General features: G+C 32.9%; 1 protein-coding gene across 1 annotated transcript; it reads left to right on the forward strand.

Annotated features, from left to right (window-relative positions):
• LOC129920172 (polycomb protein Scm) lies at window positions 1-20,898 on the forward strand. The gene is made up of 4 exons (XM_056001395.1): window positions 1-1,181; window positions 16,093-17,010; window positions 17,077-18,081; window positions 20,587-20,898. The coding sequence occupies exons 1-4, from the start codon at window positions 624-626 to the stop codon at window positions 20,722-20,724; spliced, it is 2,619 nt and encodes an 872-aa protein (XP_055857370.1). The 5' UTR covers window positions 1-623; the 3' UTR covers window positions 20,725-20,898.
• Window positions 20,899-21,935: the final 1,037 nt, after the last annotated feature.

A 21,935-nucleotide genomic window follows, 5' to 3' on the forward strand; every position in this document is an offset into this window, starting at 1 on the left:
TGGCGGAAGTGTGTTGTGTATGACGTGAAGAACATAATCCACAAATTAAAATTGGAAAAAATTAAAATATTTATACAAAAATGTTATAAATTTTTCAATAAAAATATTTAATGCTAATAAATATTAATAACATAATATTAAATTCCATGTGTATTTTGTGTATTATTCATTATATTCGAAAAATGCGCTGAATTGAAAAAAATATATTTGAGAAGAGAAAAAAAAAAAAACAAAATTTGTGTGACTCGTCGTCATTTTTCAGATTTAATTTTTTTTTTTGACATCTCTTTCAAGCTAGAGCAAGACGACGAAGAGTGTGCGTTGCGTGCGTGTGAAAAAGAAAAAATCCTTTCAATTTTTCTATCGCTCGCTCCTTTTTTTTTGTGAGTGGAATTTTATGAAAAAAAATTAATGAAAATTAAATAAAAATTTTCAATTTATTAAAAATTAAATTGTGTAAAATTTTCTGCCCGCTTGCCCGGCAATAAAAGCAATGAAGTGAATCCAAAATAAATTACGTCTCCCCGTTTTCACAAAATCGGAAGGAAAAAATAAAAAAAAAAAACAGGGAAATAAAAAGAAAAAAAATACATCCCAAATTCAAAAGAGGAAGTGTTTGGAAAATGTCAGGAGGCGGAAGGGAATCCTCATCATCCAACGGATCGGCAGGTTCCTCCTCGAGCAGCAGCAGCAGTTCAAATGGCAGCAGTTCCAATAATGGAATGGCAACGCCTCCGGTCAATGGCCACCGGTCGCGTGGCCGACCGGCAAAGAAGCCCGCCACCTGTACTTGGTGCGGCGAGAGCAAACAGCCGCTCCAATATGTTTTGCCCACTCAAAATGGCAAAAAGGAATTTTGCTCGGAAATGTGCATTTCAGAGTTTAGAAAAGCTTATAGCAAAGGAGCTTGTGTCCAGTGTGACAATGTTATTAAAGAGACTGCTCCCAGTCGTGAATTCTGCTCGATGATGTGCATGAATAAGAATCAGAAGAAGAATAGTAATCGTGCTACTCAACAGCAGTCGCAATCACAACAACAGCAACAAAATCAAACACAAAATAATAATAACAATCGTGGAGAACAGGAACGCAATCATAAAATGAGTCCAGGATCGTGCACTCCGACTGGACCATTCCAATACGAGAGTTTTCATGTTTTTGATTGGGATGCCTATTTGCAGGTGAGTTCATTATCAAACTGCGTCATTCTATATTTCCTCATACGTAGGTACTCTTTTTTTCTATTCGACTTTTTTTCTATTCTAACGAAAAGAGGGGTTGAAGGTGGGTTTTGTTGTGGGGATTAATTTGAAGTAAACATGCCATCGGCACTGTATAGTTGGTACCTTTGAAAAGTTGGAAAGAAGTCATGCGTGACCTTGAATAGAGCGCCAATGGCGAAGAAGAGTTCAAAAAGTTTTTGTTTTTGAATTTGATGATTGGAGTTCTAGAATGTCCGAAGAAATCATTGGATTTTCGAAATAGTATTACCTAATAAAATCTCATAAAATGGGAATGCTATTACCTGGGATTAGGGATGGAGGTCAATGATCTCTTAAAAATTGTTTACATGAAAGAGGACAGAAAAAACAAATTTTTGTCCTTTTGTTTGTGAATTTTTTTGTTGTTGATCCTCAAAGTCGTATTTAAGTGAAACGCACAATTCAAGTATAGTACGCAATATATTTTTTTCTTTAATATAGGTATGAAAAGTAAAAAGAAATGTACCTATTTTGTTTTTCATGTGACCAACTCTTTATAATTGCAGGTATCGACTAGTGTTGCCAGGACCGGCTATTTATAGCCAAACCGGCTCCTTCAAGTTTTCTCCGGTTTATCAAAATTTGGCTCCAAGTTTTTAATTTGGCGATTTTTGGCTCCTTCAAAATTAAAAACTTTTATAATAAAAGAACTTGATTATTATGATCACGCCTTAAAAGTCTTCGAAGTAGAATTAAACTTCTATGAAGTAGAATCTGACGTCTTGCTGAAAAGCGCAATTGTGAATGTACCTACTTCCATTTTCATTCATATAAGAGGCGTTGAGAAAAAGCTTCTCGCAGTTCAGAATAATGCACAAATTTCAAATGGACTTGACTTATTATTATTCTGAACGCCTCATGTTTTGTTTCCACTTTTCCACAACGTATATTTGTTTTGTTATTTATTACTAAAATAAAAATTAAAGAATCTAACTTGAAGTCTGATAAATTTAATACAGAGTATTATTTCTTTTTTATTTTTTGTTTATGTTATCATATATCTAAGTTAATTTGAAGTTGGAACAAAAAAAAATGATGAAAAAAAAAATGGTACAAAACACATTATTATAAGTTTTTATGAACAATTTTTGAAATTGGTGATTTTTGGATCCAAAACTGCTAAAATTCGGCTCCTTGCCTCTAAAATTCTCTGGCAACACTGGTATCTACTGTTCGTCGTAGTTTTGTTTTAATATACTTTTTTTTATTGGAATTCCCTTAACCGGAAAGCTGTAATTATGATTTTTATGAAAACCATTTGAAGAATCTAGGAGGTTAAAGTGGTTAAATTAAAATGATATATTTTATAGAGTACTGGCCGGTTTTCTAATTTTTAAAGCTCATTAACCCATTCTCTCCCATTGTACTTTTTAAAGTACAGTGAAATGCATTGACATTTTGTGCATGCAAAAGCAGTGGGGGACATAAAATATTCGTTTAAAGATGCTTTTTAGATTTAACTGAAAAGCATCTTTAACTGAGTGTTTTTGATTTTTCCAAATACATATATTTAAAAAAAAATTGAATTAGGGTGTGCCCAATTGTCTTTTCGTGCAAAGCATTTTAAATTATTTTCTTTTTGCTACTGTCGAAAAAGTTTGTATATAAAAAAAAAATTATAGACCAAATGCTTTGCTTTTTTCTGCAATAATCAATTGGAAATAAACCCAAAATTAAGAAAATAATAAATTTTATCATATTTTTATACATAAATACGGAGATAAGCAAAGCTGAAGTTAAATGTACTTTAAAAAGTACAGTGGGATCATAAATACATTTTTCTTTCAAGTACTTTGAATGGATTTTATAACTATCCCCAGTATAAATTTGTATGAAAAACTTTTCCAAAATTTTGGTGCTGTCCTAGAACAAGTCGATAACAATGCGGAAGTAGTAAAAGCTTATAGTTGGCTCAGGGAAATAAGGCTCAGGGTAATTACGCCCACTTTTATGCGGCTTATGACCTACTCAAGTCCCACTCAAGTGGGACATTAGTCCCAAATAGAAAATTCGATTTTTTACTTATGCCCGACCTAATTGGGACATCAGTCCATACCAGAATTTTATGGAGTTATACCCCACCAAGCATATTTGTTTTCAAAAGGTATCCAACAAAAGGATTCTTTAATTCCAGATTCCTCAAATGCAAAGGAACTTTGAATACCCCATATCCAATAGTGCGTCCAAGCAAGGGTTGCGGGGAAGCATGTCCTCTTTCCCCTCCTAAACATATTTCACTAATACTGAGTGCAAGCACTGTATAATATGTAAGCAGTAATGGTGTGTAAACAATGGTGGACACACTATAGGATTTGTTGTACGTGCGAGGTTATGTCCCTGGGTTATATCCCTGATTTCTTGACCATTGGGTAGTATGACAGATGAAGACATTGATGATGACAACATAAAAATAATAGAGCTACGGCTACCGTAATGTTCGACTTAAAATTACAAAAGCAATAACACTCCAATACCTCAAAAATCGCATTATAGAGAGCGCTAGACAACAGTTTCTTTAAAAAAAAAACTGCCTAATCAAGTGTCTCAAATGTCATTTATGGTTAAAATGTTGCTGTTGAATGTGCAATGTTGCACTATGCATTGCGAAAGAGTGTTTTGAAAATTCTAATATTTATGAAAATTAATATGGTATGCATGATCCCATTGTACTAAAAAAAGTACCCCCCCATAACTCCTTACCAACAATTTTTAAAAATAATTTTTCTTTCTATATATCTTAACTTTTATCTAAATAAACAGAAAATACCATAAAAATATACAGTGGACTTTCGCTAACTTGAACATACCATAACTTGAACAATCCAATAACTTGAACATCCTATTTTGCTGAACTTTTTTATTGCTGACTCTATAAGTTGAATATTTTAAATATTCGAAGCTCTTTAAGTTGAACAAATAAATTGTATTTCAACAGAAGTTTGAATTTCCTCAATATAGGATACTACTTTTGTAATCGTGTTGTGTGTCATTTACATTAATTTATAATAATAAATTGAATTCATACAAAACGAAGACTTTTTTATATGTTCCAGTAACTTGAACAATCCAATAACTTGAACAGGCCTGGTTTCGTATGTGTTCAAGTTAGCGAGATTCCACTGTATTATTTTTAATTTTTACTACACTTGGGTGCTAATGGGTTAAAAGAATTTGCGCAATTTAAATCCAAATATTGGAGCTCACAGCTTTTTTGATACATTGACATTGAATTTGAGTTCCAATAGCTTGTAAATTAGAAGATTATAGATTTTGTGTGATACCGTATTGCCTTTTCGAGTTTTTATTCTTTTGGACACGGAACTAGCAAGCTTTTTATGATATCTGAAGTACTTTTTTCTTTTTAACATTTTCTTAATTTCTATGTTCAGATTTCAATTTCAACAGCTCCATGTTTCTCTTTTCGTAAGTGGCATGTCCAATGACTTCCCTGACAAGATCCGTCAGGAAACGGGTGGGACGTGTTTATAAATATTATAAGACAAAGTTCGTAGCGAGCAGCTATTGTGTTCTAGACGTCAATGGGCAGAAGGGCCTTTTCAGTTTTTTTTTTTTATGATAGATTTTGTGTTTGGGAATATTGTTTTTCAATTCGTTTTCAGTTTACATAGGAATGTAATAAACTTCAAGCTTTACTTGAAAATTGTTCTTCTTACATCTATGCTGTTGACAATCAGACGTTTCCGTCTGTTTGCTTTCTAAAGTTAGAGATTATTCAAAGACAGTTTGACGTGACTTTTCACTAGTCGATTTTTGCCGTGCGGCGAAGCTTTTTGACTCGTTTGAACCTAAGCCCTAGGTTAGTCACAATGTCCATAGAAAAAGTCCTAGTTGATTTAAGCCGTGCGACATATCGTGCGGCTAAAATAGAGTCGTGATAAATCGGCAGAAGTTTTTCGATACACTTAAATCGAATAGCAGAATATGGCTGTATGTCATTTCTAAAAAATCTACTGATCTGACGTATCTCCCACCGATTGCGTTGATCACCGCTTTCTGACTAAGTATAACGACATTCAGTGCCGGATTTAAAGATATGGAGGCCCCGGTGCCACAGAAAAGTGGAGGTTCTCTCTCCTCTTATTATTTAAATATTTTACTGGAAATCGAAGAAAACTATTTTAAAATGGAGTAACTGTGTGACTCAAACGTGACTTTGTGCCAGGCCTGTTTTGTTATTTTCAATTCCATTTTATCAATAATTTTACTTAAAACATGAAATTTCTTTCAATGTGTAATTGTACTATGTTCTGCAATCATGCTTTGTAGGTAGTTGTTTTTTATTTATTATTTGTATGGGTCTTTAAAATGATCTGTCATTAAAGCGCATATTTTGAGGGAAAATTTTACTTGATTTTACAGAATTACTATAAAAATTACAAAATCCAAAGTACGTACCTAATTTAAGCGTAGGTATATATCAGAGATACAAAAAATCATAGTTTCCTTAAATAAATCCTTTTGTTTTACTTTTTATAGCCTTATTTTTACAAAGCTGTAAGTTTATGGGGTTAGTACAAGTACAAGGTCTCCCTCAACATATTTATAATATTCATTTAATACCTATTCAAGAAAACATGACTTTACCTGTGTTCTTTTTGAATTCAAATAATAGAATCTATGCACTATACAATTTGTCTGTTATATGATTTTTCTTATTCTTAGGCGAGATTAATAACAATTATTGTTTGGACTGAATATCTTACAGATTTTGACAATGGCCCAAAATAACACAAATCCAAGGTTACTCTGTGGTACACTTTGGAGGTTACAAGGTTTAAAACTGTATTTTTTAATACTAGCATAGTTTTTTGAATTGCTTATTCTTAGAGAATAAACTGTCATACAAAGTTTTTTTTTTGTCTTAAAGTTAAGGGAAAACGCATGTTGTGAAATATAACAAAATGTGGCACAAAGTCATTTATGTAAGTTTACAGTATCTGTACAATACCGTAAGATTGGGGCGGTTAAGATTCACCTGTGTTTTTACTTATATTGCCTATAAGGAAAGTATTGATTAAACAAAATTCGAAGTTTAAATCAAAACTTACATTACGATAACGGAGAATTTCAAAAAAGAGATTTTGTCATGTCTTCCATCGGTCTTTACGCCTGTATGTCCATCTTTACACATTTCTACTGCCTAAACGAACTCTTTGATATTAGGATATGTGGTTTGGGCTCGCGACTCGCGAGTGGGAACTTCACATTTTCTTACGACATGTTTATTACGTTTCCCTCTGACACTCCTGCAAGGAAAAATCTACATACTTACATCCATAACAGGGTTTAATTAATTTCTATTAAAATGAGTTCAATCCAACATTTCTTCACCTTTATAATGATAATGATAAATAATGATAAAAAGCTTACTATCACGCATAGTAAAAAAAAAACAATAACGATTGCAAGAAAGCATCTCAACTCTCAGCGTTTGATTTGTCCAATGAGTCCAATTCATTGGAAGTAAAAAACGTTGAGATTGGTTTAACCCTTTGTTCCCGGAGTAACTTTTTTTTAAAATTTTTTTCACGAAAAATTACAAAAATCTTGAGAAAAAGATTTGATAATTTTCTAATTACACACCAAAACGAAAAAATAATGATTGAAATAGTAATTACATTCTATAAGGAATTGCGCTGAGAGTACAAAAGTTGAAGTCCATTTTTTAGTAAAAAAAAAAACTAAAAGATAAAAATGCGCGGACAAACCAATTTGTTTTACCAAAAAGCCTTATTAAACTATTATTTAGGTTGGAAAAGCAAATTTTCTAATGAAAAACATGTTTACATATTCCATAGATTGAAGAACCATTATAATCATTCTCTTTCAGTGTTGCCGTTATTTAATTTGATAGCTCTAAGCTTAAGGCTACTTGAAAAATTGAGAAAAACATTTTTAACTAAATATAAACTTTTATACAGATATTAAATTTTTTGTTGGTCGTACTACTCACTACTCATAATGCAATAGATCATGCAATAATTTTCAAATTTTGGTTATTGCAATAAAAAATAATTAATGGTGAAACCACTAGGAAGCATTAATTGACTGCAGAACACAGGAAAAAAAGAAATTTAATAATTTAAACTCGAATGCCGCAAACTAATTATTACTGAAGTCCGTTGAGGTGCGATCTTGTAGCGAATTTATGGAGTTTAAACCCCAGAAATACATATTAAAAAAAAAAAAAAACAATAATCTTTATAAAAAAAAAGAGTTTAACGCCTGCTTCCTAATATCTATGATTCTAATCGTTTAGACGGTGAATGCGAGGACAGGGCAAAGATTTTTAACAAAGACTTTATTTTGAATAAAACTATCGAAAGAGTTGATCATTTGAGCTGTTTAGTTTAGTTGTCGTCCTAGAGTTTGGTTTATCCGGTTTGAGAGTGCAAATCAATGGCACGTTGAACGCAACCCTTAGATATCTTCAATGACGAATCATTTTCCACTGATAAGTAATCCTAAATTAAATTGATAATTGCACAACGTTTTTCAATTTTGGTTTCCGCAACTATTCACATTTTGAACAAGTTGCGAAGCGAGTTAAAACCTTTCAATCTATGTCTACAATTTTAAGGTTTTTGAAACCTTTTCTATCTGTAGAGTCATAAAAAATGCTTCTTAATTACCAAAGATCTTAAAAAATTATAATAATGAAAAAAAATTGCTTCTTAATTACCAAAGATCGTAAAAAATTATAATAATGAAAAACTCAAATATAACTCAATAATCCATATGAGCTGTTTCTGACTGTTCTTTTACTAGGTACATGTGCGTATGGTATATTTTTCAGGTAATAATAAGATAAAAAACCCTCAAGTCATAAAATCAACCCTCAGGTATGATTAAAGTTAATTGTTTTTATTTGACTTTTTGCCTGTTTTAAAGGATTTGAAATCCATCATTTATTTCGTGTGGAGGAGAAGTGTAAATTTTGATGAAGCTGAAATGCTTCAGTCTTCTTAGTGCTTTCATGTGATCACATCACAAAAAAATTAAAATGCCCAAACCCGAAACAACCCTTGAAAAAAGGCAAATTGTGATTTCGTTTCGTCAAGCGGGTAAAACTATGCGTGAAATAAGTGATATTCTTAAAATTGGCCAATCCACAGTTTATAATATATTAAAACGCTATGAGGAAGCTCGAATAGCAAAAGAACCAAAAAATCGTGCAAGGAAAATGACCGCTAAAGTCGGGAGATTTATTTTGCAAACACTAAAAAACGATCCCATGATTTCCGCTGTTGAATTGCATAAAATTCTAAAACACAATAAAAATATTAATGTATGTATTACAACATTACGAAAGTTTCTACAAAAAAATGGAATTCCATATAGAGCCTTACGCAAAAAGCCGTTAGTACCTATAAAGAATCGGAAATTAAAATTCGTCAAAGACCATGTTCAAACATTGCCAAAGGTAAGTTATCTACTATAATTAGTTTTGTTCTTCGCCTACAATTAAATTTCGGTCTATATTTATTCTACGCAACAGTACCAAAATCAATTTTATGGTTCATATCTCATCAAGCTTCAAAGTGATGAAGTGTGAAAACTAGAGGGTAATTACAGTTTTGCCTGTAGTTGTTTCAATGATAGCAAAAATTGTTCTGGAACGCAAAACGAAACAAAAACAAAAAGATTCCGTATTGGATCTACCGTATTGATCACATCAACACCCTGATGATTATAAATGATCTTTTTTGATTAATATTGATCACCACTTTACCTACAGTTCATGAACTTCGCGAATACTTTTGACACCATCAACAGGGAGTTTATTTTGCTTGTTTTGTGGAGAAGGTTTATCCCATTAGTAGGTATATCTCAGTGTTTTTCAAACTTTTTGAGTTCGCGAACCCCTTGAGAGGAAAAATATTTTGGCGACCCCCAAAATTTAAAATATTCGCGAAGAAATTTGTTCCCATCTTGCACATCTTATTTTGTAAAGCTCTTCCTGCTTACAACACTACTGGCCAGTGTTTGTACCACACGTTTTTAGAAAGCTGTCATGACTACGAAATAGTTTCGCTTTATGTAGCGATATTGCCAAAGCTTTGACCAACATAGTGAACTAACTATTCATGAATACACTACTTCTTTCATAGACAAGTTCTTGCATCGAAGGTCCTGCCTCCAGTATTGAAAGATGTGATCAGAGAAGTGAACTTTATATACGGCAAGGCCTTATTTAGAATTCTATGCTATGAAATGGGTTCACTGCACAATAATCTTTTTAAACCACACAGAGGACAGTTTGCTGTCAAAGGGAAAAGTATTGAAACAAGTTTTGAAATTAAGAACTTAACTATTGGTTGTTTTACATGATTCAAAATCTGAAAATTCGAACATTTTTTCCGTGGCTTTTAAAATTACCATTTCTCGCTGATCTTTTTGACCACTTAAACATTCTTAATAAGAGCCTCCAAGGAAGAGAAGAAAACATAACTGAAAAAGACGATGTCAGAGGATATCTGATGATTCGTGCCTCTACAAGCAAACAAATTGGTTCTTTTTCCTGCGTTCAAAAGATTCTTGAAGAAAATTTATCGGAAGAATAAATATTTTTGTTAGCTCATTTATTCCTATGGTACAGGGTTTATTAAATTTGAAGATGAAACTATTGAGTTGCTTTACAGAAATGGATTCTAAAAGTGAAAATGCAACTAAGATGGATTTCAAATACTTTTTTTCAATAATTCGGTTGAACTTGCTCATCTACCGTCTTTAAAACTGAAAGAAAACCTTATACATTTAGCAAGTGGCGTGCTCTATATATGGATTTAATTGAAAAAATAAAAAAAATTAAGAGAAGAGAAGAGGAGAGTATGTTAACTTTGAAAACGATTTAATCGTTTAATTATCAAAGATCAATCCAAGATTTCAATATTTATCAAAAAACATACAAACACATTTGTCACACTGAGAAATTTTCTGTTTTTATTTAGGATTATTTATTTTTTTCTGTATCATTCTTTTGCGTTCGACCGCGACTCCCTTAAGAACTCTTCGCGATCCCCCAGGGGTTCGCGACCCACACTTTCAAAACACTGGCATATCTCATTGCTTTCATTAAAGCAACATTCATTGGTCCAAATACCACGTCCTGCTGTTTTGACAGGAAACGCAAGAATTTGCTTTAGTTTAGCATTTAATCTAAAAACATTTAGATTATGCAGGAAAGGTATGCTTACTTTTTCACCGGGTCATGGATCTCCATTAAATGAATTCAAGGGCGGAGAGGGAAGTAGAAATAGTTTGGCTGGAAATCGATTCTGGAAAAAGAAAGATGATCAGCCTCGGAACCCAAACATCCTCTCAAATACCTAATTTTCAAAATACCGGTAAAGTAAGTAGAGCCTCCAACATCTTGGAAAAATTGTCTCTACCGCAGATCCATTCGGAAACCCCACACGATTGCGTAGGGGCCATATATGCGTAAGGGATCACCCATGGACGTATTAAGTCTGGGGATCTATTATAAAAAAAATTAAGGCGACCCATGGGAGTGTGAGAGTTTGTAAGAAAAGTAATACTTCTTCCCTCAGAAATGCTTGGCCCTTGCATTAATAAATTCATCGTGAAAACTGAGTGCAAGTTTTAAGGTTAACCTTTCCTTCAGGGCGAATGATATTGACATTGATTTTTCCGAAAACTTTTCAACTACCCATGACAAGCGATTTAGGGTAACAAAACGGCCCATACTCCATACATGCTTTAATTGAGTCGACGAGCCGTGTGATAATCGGTATAGTCTAAATTGGGTGCAAGGTCCGATATTTTTGAACCCAGCAAGATGGAAAACGAGACAGAAGAAAACCTCAACCAATTTTATGGCCAGCTCTGGTCAGCTGATTAGATAGATTAAAAGAACCAAAATTTAAATTAATATAATTCAAAAATTGAAATCAAATGATATACGGCTCTAGCGAGATATCCGCCGGAGCGAAAAATTCTTCGATTTAAAACGAATCTTGCTTTGAGGTGTGCTTCCTACAGGCAAAAAATTTCCGATTCGTATGAGATCGGTCAAATTTGCTCTCCGACGGATACGTCGCTAGAGCCGATAATTTGGTAGCTTGAAACAAATGAACAACAAAGCTCTATCAAAAACTACTTTCAAATCCCAATCTTCATGTTTGAAGAGACAACGATGACCAGAAAATATAATGTAATTGGCTTTTATAAAGCTTTTAGCCATAAAATTGAATTTAATTCCTTGAAATTGAATTCTCCAACAATTGAAATATCTCTCTCTCTCTAAACTAATTAATAAAATGACCGCCCACGGGGCATAAACCTTTTAACCAGGGAGTTGCCTTTAGAAACAGATTATTGAAAGATTAAAGATTAAAAAACTATATCTCCACTTTATATGATCTGAAATTTCAAATAAATAAGAAGAACAAAAAAAAAAAAGGAAAATGGATTCCTAACTAATTATTAAACTTTTTTTTAAACCCCTTTGAAGTGCTACTTCAAACTATTCCGTAAACTTTTTCAAATAACTAAAAATTAAATAAAAAAACATCAAAGTCAAGACACTTTGTACGTTCGTTATATAAAAAATCAGTGTAACATAAATCTACCCTTGAATCAACTATCCACGTGTATCCGTATATCGACTACATACGTTTGAACTTTAAACAAGGAATATTTGAAATTTCCATAGAACTTGGTGTACCTTTTCATCCCTTGTCGCTGCCGGGTCGTGTGTCCCAAAAGAGAATTTAAATTCAAGTGATACCGAACCGAGAGTATCTATACAACACATCGACATCCCCGTGTACAGCAAGCATCTTTTTTAAGTTTTGAATTTTATTATTAGATTTTTGGCATTTTAAATTGCAAAATGTCGATTTGCTTATTGGGGTGGTTCTGCTGGTCTTGTTATCTTTCGAGAAAAGTCGACACTCGACACAGAGTTTGTTGTGTTTGTGGTCATGATGCTTCTTATTTTTTTTATCGTTCCAACTGTACAGCTACTTAATAAGATTTGTGAGTGATTTAGTTGTTTATGTATAGCTTTTGCAGATGTATACAAAAATGTTTTCGTTTTTTATCAGAAGTCAATCGGCTTACTAAGCAATACTAGGCAACTCAAAGTTTGAGATTATATCAAATCTTTTGAGAGCTGGGTACTTATTGGTGTTGGCAGCAGGCGCTACGCTTCATTGAATAAAAATGAAAGATGATTAATGGATGGATTTTGTTGTTGGAAAGTTCATAAAAATATTAAATAGTAATTATGAGAGTATCTGACAATTAATTATTGTAATTGAACTGGATTCAGATATTTCCGCACGATTTTAAATTAAAATGCCAATTATATGTTTTTTGTTTTTGTTTTTTTCTATCATTTTGTTTAAATAAACTCAAATTGAGCGTAAATTAATGCATCAGTGAGTCAGGCGAGAGAGATAAAATCCGTTGGAAGTTGTTTTATTGGATTTTTTTGTGAAATTTATTTAAGGGGTAATAACACCTTGTAAACCACGAAATCGAGCGTCATTTTCATCACCGTATAAAACAAAGAAGAAATATTATTTTCTTTTGGTGTTTGTTTAGTTTAATTAAGTATATTAATAGGTAACAGAATAGGCTAATGTTAAATTTTTTAATGATGTGAAATTTTTTAAATGGCGGTGTAGTTCAGGATGATAGTAAAATCCTGTGCTCCCATCGGGCGACCAACTAACTCCTACAGTTTTTAACCGATTGGGCTGAAATTTTGTGCGGAGCTTAAAAATACTATTCTCTAGTGAAGTACGTAGGATTTTTTTGAAATATTAAAATTTAACGATTTTATGGTCTTTTTTTTAACGAATTTTGTTTTTGGAATGAAATAATTTTTTCAAACTAATGCCATTTCTTTAAAAATTAATATTTCAAAAAAATCCTACGTACTTCACTAGAGAATAGTATTTTTAAGCTCCGCACAAAATTTCAGCCTAATCGGTTAAAAACTGTAGGAGTTAGTTGGTCGCCCGATGGGAGCACAGGATTTTACTATCATCCTGAACTACACCGCCATTTAAAAAATTTCACATCATTAAAAAATTTTACATTAGCCTATTCTGTTACCTATTAATATACTTAATTAAACTAAACAAACACCAAAAGAAAATAATATTTCTTCTTTGTTTTATACGCTGATGAATATGACGCTCGATTTCGTGGTTTACAAGGTGTTATTACCCCTTAAGTGGAGTAGTCACACATGTCAACTCACAGACATTTTAATGTGAAACAGATTTTGTTTTTGTTTTATTGGAGTCTAAGCATCATGATATGCAGACTATCCAAAGTGATCATCCCAAGATGAAGGGGTCTGTATTTTTTTACCATAGATTTCAAGACATTTGTTTGAATTCACTGAATGTCTTGTCTTCTCTTTGCTAAAAATAAACATTTGTCAACTATTTTATAACAGTGGACACATAAATCTGATAAACAGTGTAAAAAAGAGCCCTTCATTGTGGTGAGCCTTGCCGTAGCGGAGGGGCTTACGGTATCTACTACTAAAAGGCTTAGAGATATGACATCCATGGTCGACAGCTCGAAGCAGAGTAGAATGTTTCTACGATAGCGTCAACATTTCCCGTAAGGTCGATTTGCTTTGTAAACACCTTATAAACAGACATTTCAATAAAGAGAACATCAAATCTAGGCCAATAACTATTAAAACTCTATTTATGAATGAAACCCAAAAGTTTCTTTGAGTTTTGGTTGTTGAGTTCTATGTAATACTGCCCATAATCTCTTAAATGCCCTAACTACAAAATTTTCGGTTTTGATTTTTTTTGCATATTTGGAGTTAGGGGATTGTCTCTGATTTATTCTCATTTATTTTTTTAGCCTAGGTGTTCAAATAAGTCACAAAATTCAAAATGTAGTTAGGGCCTTTATGAGATTATGGGTTGTGTTTTTTCCCTGCATTAGTAAGCAGATATTTTCGGAACAAAGTCTCGAAACAAGTTTTGGTTGGCAGATACAAGTTCTCAATAAACAGATAGGCCTGTTTATGTAAAAAAGTTACATATTTATTTTTTTTTTCGGAGTTTTGACAAAAAATCAAGGTTAACCCCTTGCCTAAAAAATACATTTTCACAAATTTCCTCCAAATCCATCGAGTGAGACATCAAAAGAAAGGTTTCTTTAAGGTCCATTCATAACTTTAAACCAAAAGTTTTTTCGGGGTCTGGGTGCTGAAATATTTATGTACATTCGGAACCACATATTTTCGGAACAAAGTCTCGAAAGAAGATTTGGATTACGCATGGAAGGTTATCCACTTTCGGTAGATCCTCCCAATGTATTGGGAAATCTATATTTCCTCTACCTGTATGTTGACAGTTGTTTATTTGACAAGATGACTGAATTTCGAGGCTGATCATTCTGTGTTGTCCCCGAATTGATTTCTACTTCCCTCTCCGCCCTAGATTAGATCTCCATCATAGGGAGATCTAATCTAGATAAAATAAACTCTTCTTGACACTGTCACTGTCAACGTCTCGAAGTCGATGTCTGCCTATCTCGAAGTCGATGTACAGTAGTTTAAGTCAGTGGTGGTCATATTTTTAAGGACAGTGAAGGTCTTAAAATGTTTTAGCATTTCTAAAGATACATATGTAAATTTTACCGAAATTAAATAAATTTATACTATATTTTCAAATGCACATTGTAGAGGTCATCATATATTATAAATAAACTACAATATCATTCACACAAATTGTAAAAAAAATTAAGTAATCAAAAATTAAACTTTTTCATCTGGTCAAATTAGGGACACTGATTTAGTTCCTTAGAAAATAATCAAAATTGCTGCTAGTTTTTGTTTTTAATACTTTATACATGCTCAGTAATTAGCCACATTAGCACAATTTGCAAAACAGCTTGACACCTACCAGACATAGATCTTAAAACCCTCCACAGATTTAAACTAATATTTCCTTCCCTTGTTTTCTGAAACTCGTCTTGACTTCTATTTTTTAGCTTTTCTAATACGATCTTTTACATACTTCCACAAGCTCTTAGTGGAATTTTAGGGGACCTTCTCCAGCAAAGAAAAATGCGTTCCTCATTTTAAGGTAGATTTCCATAATTAATTAACAGATAACGGTTGTTAATTTTGAGATAAATTACATATTTTCCATATCTAATATAACTCTTCTTAACTAAGAGCCAATTTGAATAGAATTATTTTTAGAAAAAATAAAATATAAATACCACCACTGTATATTCAACAAGCGTCTCCTTTCTTTTAGGTTAGACATATCAAATTTCTTACATTGGTCAAACGAATTGGAATATGCTCCTCACCAAATCATTTCCAATTGCTTTTACCAGTCCTTCCGGTAGGCCATATTTTTTGAGAAATATCTCATTTTTTTTTTTGAGATAGATCGTTAGAAAATGTACTGAAAAGTGGGAGCTTAAGCTCATTCTTTTTGCATATAAGCCATAGTCAGCAAAAGTACTTGCGATTAAAGTTTATTAGCTTCGCATCGAATCTCAGCTTAAGAATTCTTCTCTGGTATGCGTTCTCCGAAAGAGACTGAAATATCCAGAAAAGCATTTTTTACTGAATCTGCAATTTGGAATTCATTATAAGAAGTTCCTTAGTTAATTATTTCAAGGGTATTACATGAAAACTGTACCCTTCTGTTGTGAAGACGTACAAATTAACTGTCTCCTGTTCTAGTTCCTAGTTTATCGATCAAAAATTTGATCACTCTTAATTCAAATCTATTAGTATTACTTTTTTTTTTTTTATTAATTTGTATCTCTCCCCCTCTCTTTACAGGAATCTGGCAGTGAAGCAGCTCCAGCTGAATGCTTCAAACAAGCTCCCAATCCTCCATCGAATGACTTTAAAATTGGCATGAAATTGGAAGCCCTAGATCCGCGCAACGTAACCTCCACCTGCATTGCAACCGTAGTTGGTGTCTTGGGTTCACGTTTGCGATTGCGCTTGGACGGCAGTGATAGTCAGAATGATTTCTGGCGTCTGGTCGATTCAAATGAAATCCATGCAATTGGTCATTGTGAGAAGAATGGAGGAATGTTGCAACCACCATTGGGATTTCGTATGAATGCCAGCAGCTGGCCTGGTTATTTGTGTAAAATTCTTAACAATGCGCTAGTAGCCCCAGAGGATATATTCCAACCAGAGCCAGATGGACCATCGCAGAATCTCTTCCAAGTTGGTCAGAAACTTGAGGCCGTTGACAAGAAGAATCCACAATTGATTTGTTGTGCAACAGTAAATGCCATCAAGGACGATCAGATCCATGTGACGTTCGATGGGTGGCGAGGAGCCTTTGACTACTGGTGTAGTTACAAGTCGAGAGATATTTTCCCAGCTGGCTGGTGTGCCAGGAGTTGTCATCCAATGCAACCGCCTGGTAATAAATGTCGCATGGATTCCAGCTCGAATAAGCATCGTAGTCCTCGGCAGAGGTACACTTTTATACAAGAGTCTGATGCAATGGTACCGGCATCGCCGGTAACAGCTCATTTTAAAATGAACTGCAAGGGTGGTCCGTTTGTGAATAGTTCGAAGCTTCCATCGATGGTAACGGGGCCGACACACCAGACACTGGCCAAGCTCTGCCTGCAAGAAGTACTCGCAGCGAGTACAGATACTTCACAGTTGTCCAAGCTACTCTTTGCCTTGGATGGGGATGTGCATATTGTGACAGCAGCTGGAAAGAATTTTACAGTAAGTTGAAAATTTCTTACTTTTCCTTTTAATTTTACTGAGTTTTTTGTCTTTCTCAATTTTTAGGTAAAAATTCCATCACAGCTGCGCATGAAAGACGATGAAAGTCTGGCGACATTTATTGAAACACTCTGTTCCACATGCAGAGCATGTCCGAATTTGATCTCGCTAGTTGCCGACACAGAAGAATGTGAAAAATGTTCACAGAGCCACAAAAGACGCCATGCATCTCAATCCCCGCCACCTGTTGCTGAAAAACGAAAACACCATTCAGAGAAACATCACTCTGAGAAGCATCATTCAGAAAGTAAACATCATTCAGATAAACATCATTCAGACAAACACCATGCGGATGGTGAAAAACATCAACATCGTCATCACCATCACTCCTCCAGCAGCAGCACTAACAACAACAACAATAACATCAATAGCACCAGCAGCAGCAATAATTCATCATCTCGCAAAGATTCAACCAATTCCACCTCATCGTCAGCGTCCTCCTCTGTATCCTCGAATGTTGCTATGGTTACCATAGCGCCTGTTGTGCCGACAATCAAAATTGAAAATACAGCGACGTCACGATCGGCAGAGCTTTTATCACCAACCAATGCTAAATTTCATTCGCCACTGGTGGCTGAAGTGCATCCGGAACAGTCGAATGCCTACAGCAATAGCAATATCAAAATACAGAATTCAAATCACAATGCGACAGTCACAACAACAACAACATCCATGGCGACACCACATGCGCCACAGGTTGGTGGCAGTGGTGGTGGCGGTGGTGCTGGCGGAGGGCATAGCAAAATGTCAATGGCATCACCATCGGCGGCTTCAATGGCTGCTGTTAGTTCGGCTGTAACGCCGACTTCATCTTCGGCGTCAGCATCGGCTGTGGCTTCCATGAATGCACTGACATCGGCTGCAATTGGTTCGTCGGCAGCTGCAACGACACCTGTCGCCACAACACCTCTACGGACACATCCTGGCGATTGGTCTATTGAGGAGGTGATTCAGTTTATTGAGACAAATGATATTACACTGGCGGTTCATGGAGATCTCTTTAGAAAACATGTAAGTGAACTCTCTTTTTTATTATCAAACAAACTTTATTTTTTTATGTTGCATATTTTTCTTGCTACTGTTTTAAATAAGTGGTCTTGGCATTTTATTTCCCGTAATATTTTTAAATATCGCCATTTTCATGACATTTTTCTAAGAAAAGGTTTTACATTATGCTGCATAAATGATCACTTTCAGCATTTTTTGAATACATATGTACTTGATGCTGACGATGTAGGCCTTATCAGAACGCTATTGGTGACAATCATATAAGACCCTGAAAATCTCTTGAACATCCGTGTGTATAGGTTGATTATAAAATTGAGGGCAATTTGCAATACTTGGCATTCACTTGATAATGGACTAACTGTCTTGAATAATATCTTTGAAAAGTTTTAAATATTTTTCCCTTAAGGAAAATATAATATTTTCTGTTGTGAATGCTTAAATACTCGTATCACGCTTAGGTTTACTTAAAAGTTTAACATTACAAAAATGTATTGAAAGTTTAGTCCTACTTCTTGAAGTAAATGATACCACTTTCAATCCTTTTTGATATCGCCATAAAAAAGGCCAATATGACTTTCAACTATCAAATATCATCTTAGCCGATTTGGCCCCAGAAAAGGAGTCTTCTAAAGTGAATGCACTTATTTTTTTTTACAAAATTTAGGTTCATGTTATGCGTTTAAATATATTTTGTAATGGAGCAAATTTCTTTTTTGATTATAAATAATTCTCTAAACCTGGACATTTAACGGCGCCAACTCGAGCCATCAACTTCAAAGGGCTGTAGAGCCGCCATTTTTTTTGTTTTGTTTTACTTCAAACTAATTGTATCAATACTTCATAATGTCAATAATATCATGTGCTTTTCCAAATTTCAATAAATGCTTTCAGTTTTCAAAAAATTAGTGAAAACAGGATTTATTACTTTTCAATTCCAAAAGAGCAGTTTTTTATATATTTTTGCTGTCTATTTCTCTATCGCAATCCATTGTTTTGGTAACATTTCATTACGAGCCTAGATTGGTGTATCCAAGTTACATTTAAAGAAGTTAAGCGATTGGTAACTTGGAAATATTCACCCGTATTGTGATTGTCAACTATCAAATTATAGTTGATAAATATTGAAATTTGGTGTTTCAAAACCTAAATCTATGGGAAAATTGGTCAACTTTGTAATGGAAGAACGGAAAGGAAACTCTGTTTTCAAAACTTTTCTGAACCAAGTAATAAGATATCGAAACTATCAATTGATTGTTGCAAACCGCAATCGATTTATTCGAACATCTCTCTGGTTAACCGTGAGTACACGTAGCACCAATCGTGCAGACAGAATTCTCATGGCAAAATCTTAATTCAGCACTTTAGGTTCGTATTTACATTTTTTGGATGTCCCGATCGTGCACTGTTCTTTTAGACCTATTAGTTTTCAATAATGAATATTGTGCTTAAATGCTAACGCATTGCTAATGAAAAATAAATACTTTGTCGATGTAGTTAACAGATATCACTGCAACTCGTGTAAAAAAAAGCTGTTATCCATATTTTTCCATTTGAACGGCGACCCCCCCCCCTCCCCCCCCTAGTTTTGTTGCTAAGTCGAACTTTTTACCCTCGTATTTCAAAAAAAAAAAAAAAATACTTGACAAGATTTAATGGGCGTTATTTAACTCTATTCAGAATGAAAACTTCGAAGGAAATTTGCTTGGGGAAAAAGGCTCCCAATCATAATTATTACCAAAAAGGGAACAAAATTAAAAAGGAAACCATACTCTGGGAATTTTGGGAGCCTTCCCCCGAACACAATTTCCCGGGTTTTTTCATTCAGAATAGGGCTGACTATTGTGCGGAATATGGAATTCCTGCTGAATTTAATCTCTTGCGCATGCATGGTATTGGCTTTCACCAAAATCAATAATCATTGCACTACCCGCTATTGCAATTTAGGGACGAATTGAAATTCGTCTCTTCTAGCATTGCCTCAAAAAAACGAAATAGCTCCTCCTGCACGTATTGTCCTTGGTTTTCCAAAAAAACCTAAAAAAATGTCTCAGGAAATTTTATTTAAAACTTGAGCTCTGACTTCTGTAAGTCACATTGATATCATAGCATTGACGTATACCTTTATATTTATGGTACAGTTTTAGAACTTTTAAATAAAACTGACGCCCATAAGTAACATTAAATTCTTTAATCATAACCGGCGATATAAATAATTTTATAAATTGATATCCCCTTTGAAAAATTCACCCTGTGTAAATCCAATTGTAAGTAATTGAGTGCTGAGTGATATAAAATGATTTCAACTAAATAAAAATAAATTTAAATCTTTGCATGTATATCAATCAAAGCAATTAAAACAAATATTCGTACCCAAGTCAAGACCACATCAAAATACGTCATCAATTTAATTTAAGTTTATTATTTTGTTATCACACATACACAGATTGTAAAAAATATTGTAATTGAAATGAATTGTTTATTTATTTATTTATTTTTTTTTTAAATTAGGAAATCGATGGTAAAGCACTTCTGCTTCTAACGTCTGAAATGATGATGAAGTACATGGGCCTCAAATTAGGGCCAGCCTTAAAAATTTGCAATCTAGTAAATAAAGTTAATGGACGTCGTAACAACGTATCCCTGTAAATAAATAAAAATAAAAAAAAAAACAAATTTATTAATTTAGAATTAAGCCATAGATAAAAACAAAATGAATAGAATCCACACAAAAATACATACAAAAAAATAACAAAAAAAGAACTTTAATGAATAAATTTAAAATACAAATTTAATTTTAATTTAACATAAACAAAAAAACTACAAGTTTTACCTGTATAAAAGATATCCTATATAAAAATATATGTAGGTAACAAAACTGCGGTTATAAAAATAATTAAAAATAAAATAAAACTAAAAAAAAAAAATATATTATGCTATGAGTAATAAATTAAACAAAAATTAAATTAAAAAAACACAAGAAATCGAAATAAATAAAATATATATTCACAATATTGAATAAAATAATATAAATCTACACAGAAATAAAATAAAACCATTAGTTATAAACAAAAGCAAAACAAACAAAAGGAAAACAAAAATAATTATTACAGAATTGATTATATTACATTATTTGTTATAATCCAATCCACATAGAATGCAACAAATTATTCAGTTTTATTTTTATAGTATAACCCGATTTTTTTTTGTAATGGACAACAATGATTTTATTATTGATTATTTTATTTTATATTTTGTTTTACATTATATACTTTGTTTTACATTTTATTATTATTTTTTATTTTTCGATTATTAAGATTTCTTTGAAGCATTTTCTGTAATAAGGTATTATTTAATTTTTATCTTTAAAAGGCTTGTTTCAAAAACATTTGTAAATGTATAGTAATAGTTATATAAAAAAAAAACTAATATACAAAAATAAAAAAACTGTATTATTTTAAGCGCGTGTGTACAACTTTTGGCAAGGAAAAAAAAAATAAATTGAAATGACAAAAATATTATATACATTTTTTTTTTTTTGAAATAATAAGCAAAGTAAAATTATAAAATATATAAAATTATCATGTGCACAAGATAATAATAAATTATTATATTCCTCCACGTATTTTTTTGTTTTAGTTTTTTTTTGTTTGCAGCTTCTTTTTTTATTATTATTTATGAGTTGAATTATTGCTTTTGTGAAAGTCTTTTTGCTACTTTTTCATTTTGTTGGGGATTTTTACAGCTTTTTTTAAGATTTCCGTTATAGGACTTGCCTTTTTTCTTATATAAACCAGACTATACTTATTTGAAAACTTATATTCTATCCGATAAGCATTATTGAAAAAAAATCTAAAAAA

The sequence above is a fragment of the Episyrphus balteatus genome, chromosome 4, assembly GCF_945859705.1.
Source record: "Episyrphus balteatus chromosome 4, idEpiBalt1.1, whole genome shotgun sequence".
Lineage (NCBI taxonomy): Eukaryota > Metazoa > Arthropoda > Insecta > Diptera > Syrphidae > Episyrphus > Episyrphus balteatus.

What these genes read in the sequence shown, in the direction of transcription:
- LOC129920172 (XM_056001395.1), top strand. Translation starts at nt 624, where the DNA reads ATGTCAGGAGGCGGAAGGGAATCCTCATCATCCAACGGATCGGCAGGT. An exon ending in CAGCTGGAAAGAATTTTACA is followed by an intron (nt 17,011 to 17,076) that starts GTAAGTTGAAAA and finishes CTCAATTTTTAG; the next exon opens with GTAAAAATTCCATCACAGCT. An exon ending in GAGATCTCTTTAGAAAACAT is followed by an intron (nt 18,082 to 20,586) that starts GTAAGTGAACTC and finishes TTTTTAAATTAG; the next exon opens with GAAATCGATGGTAAAGCACT.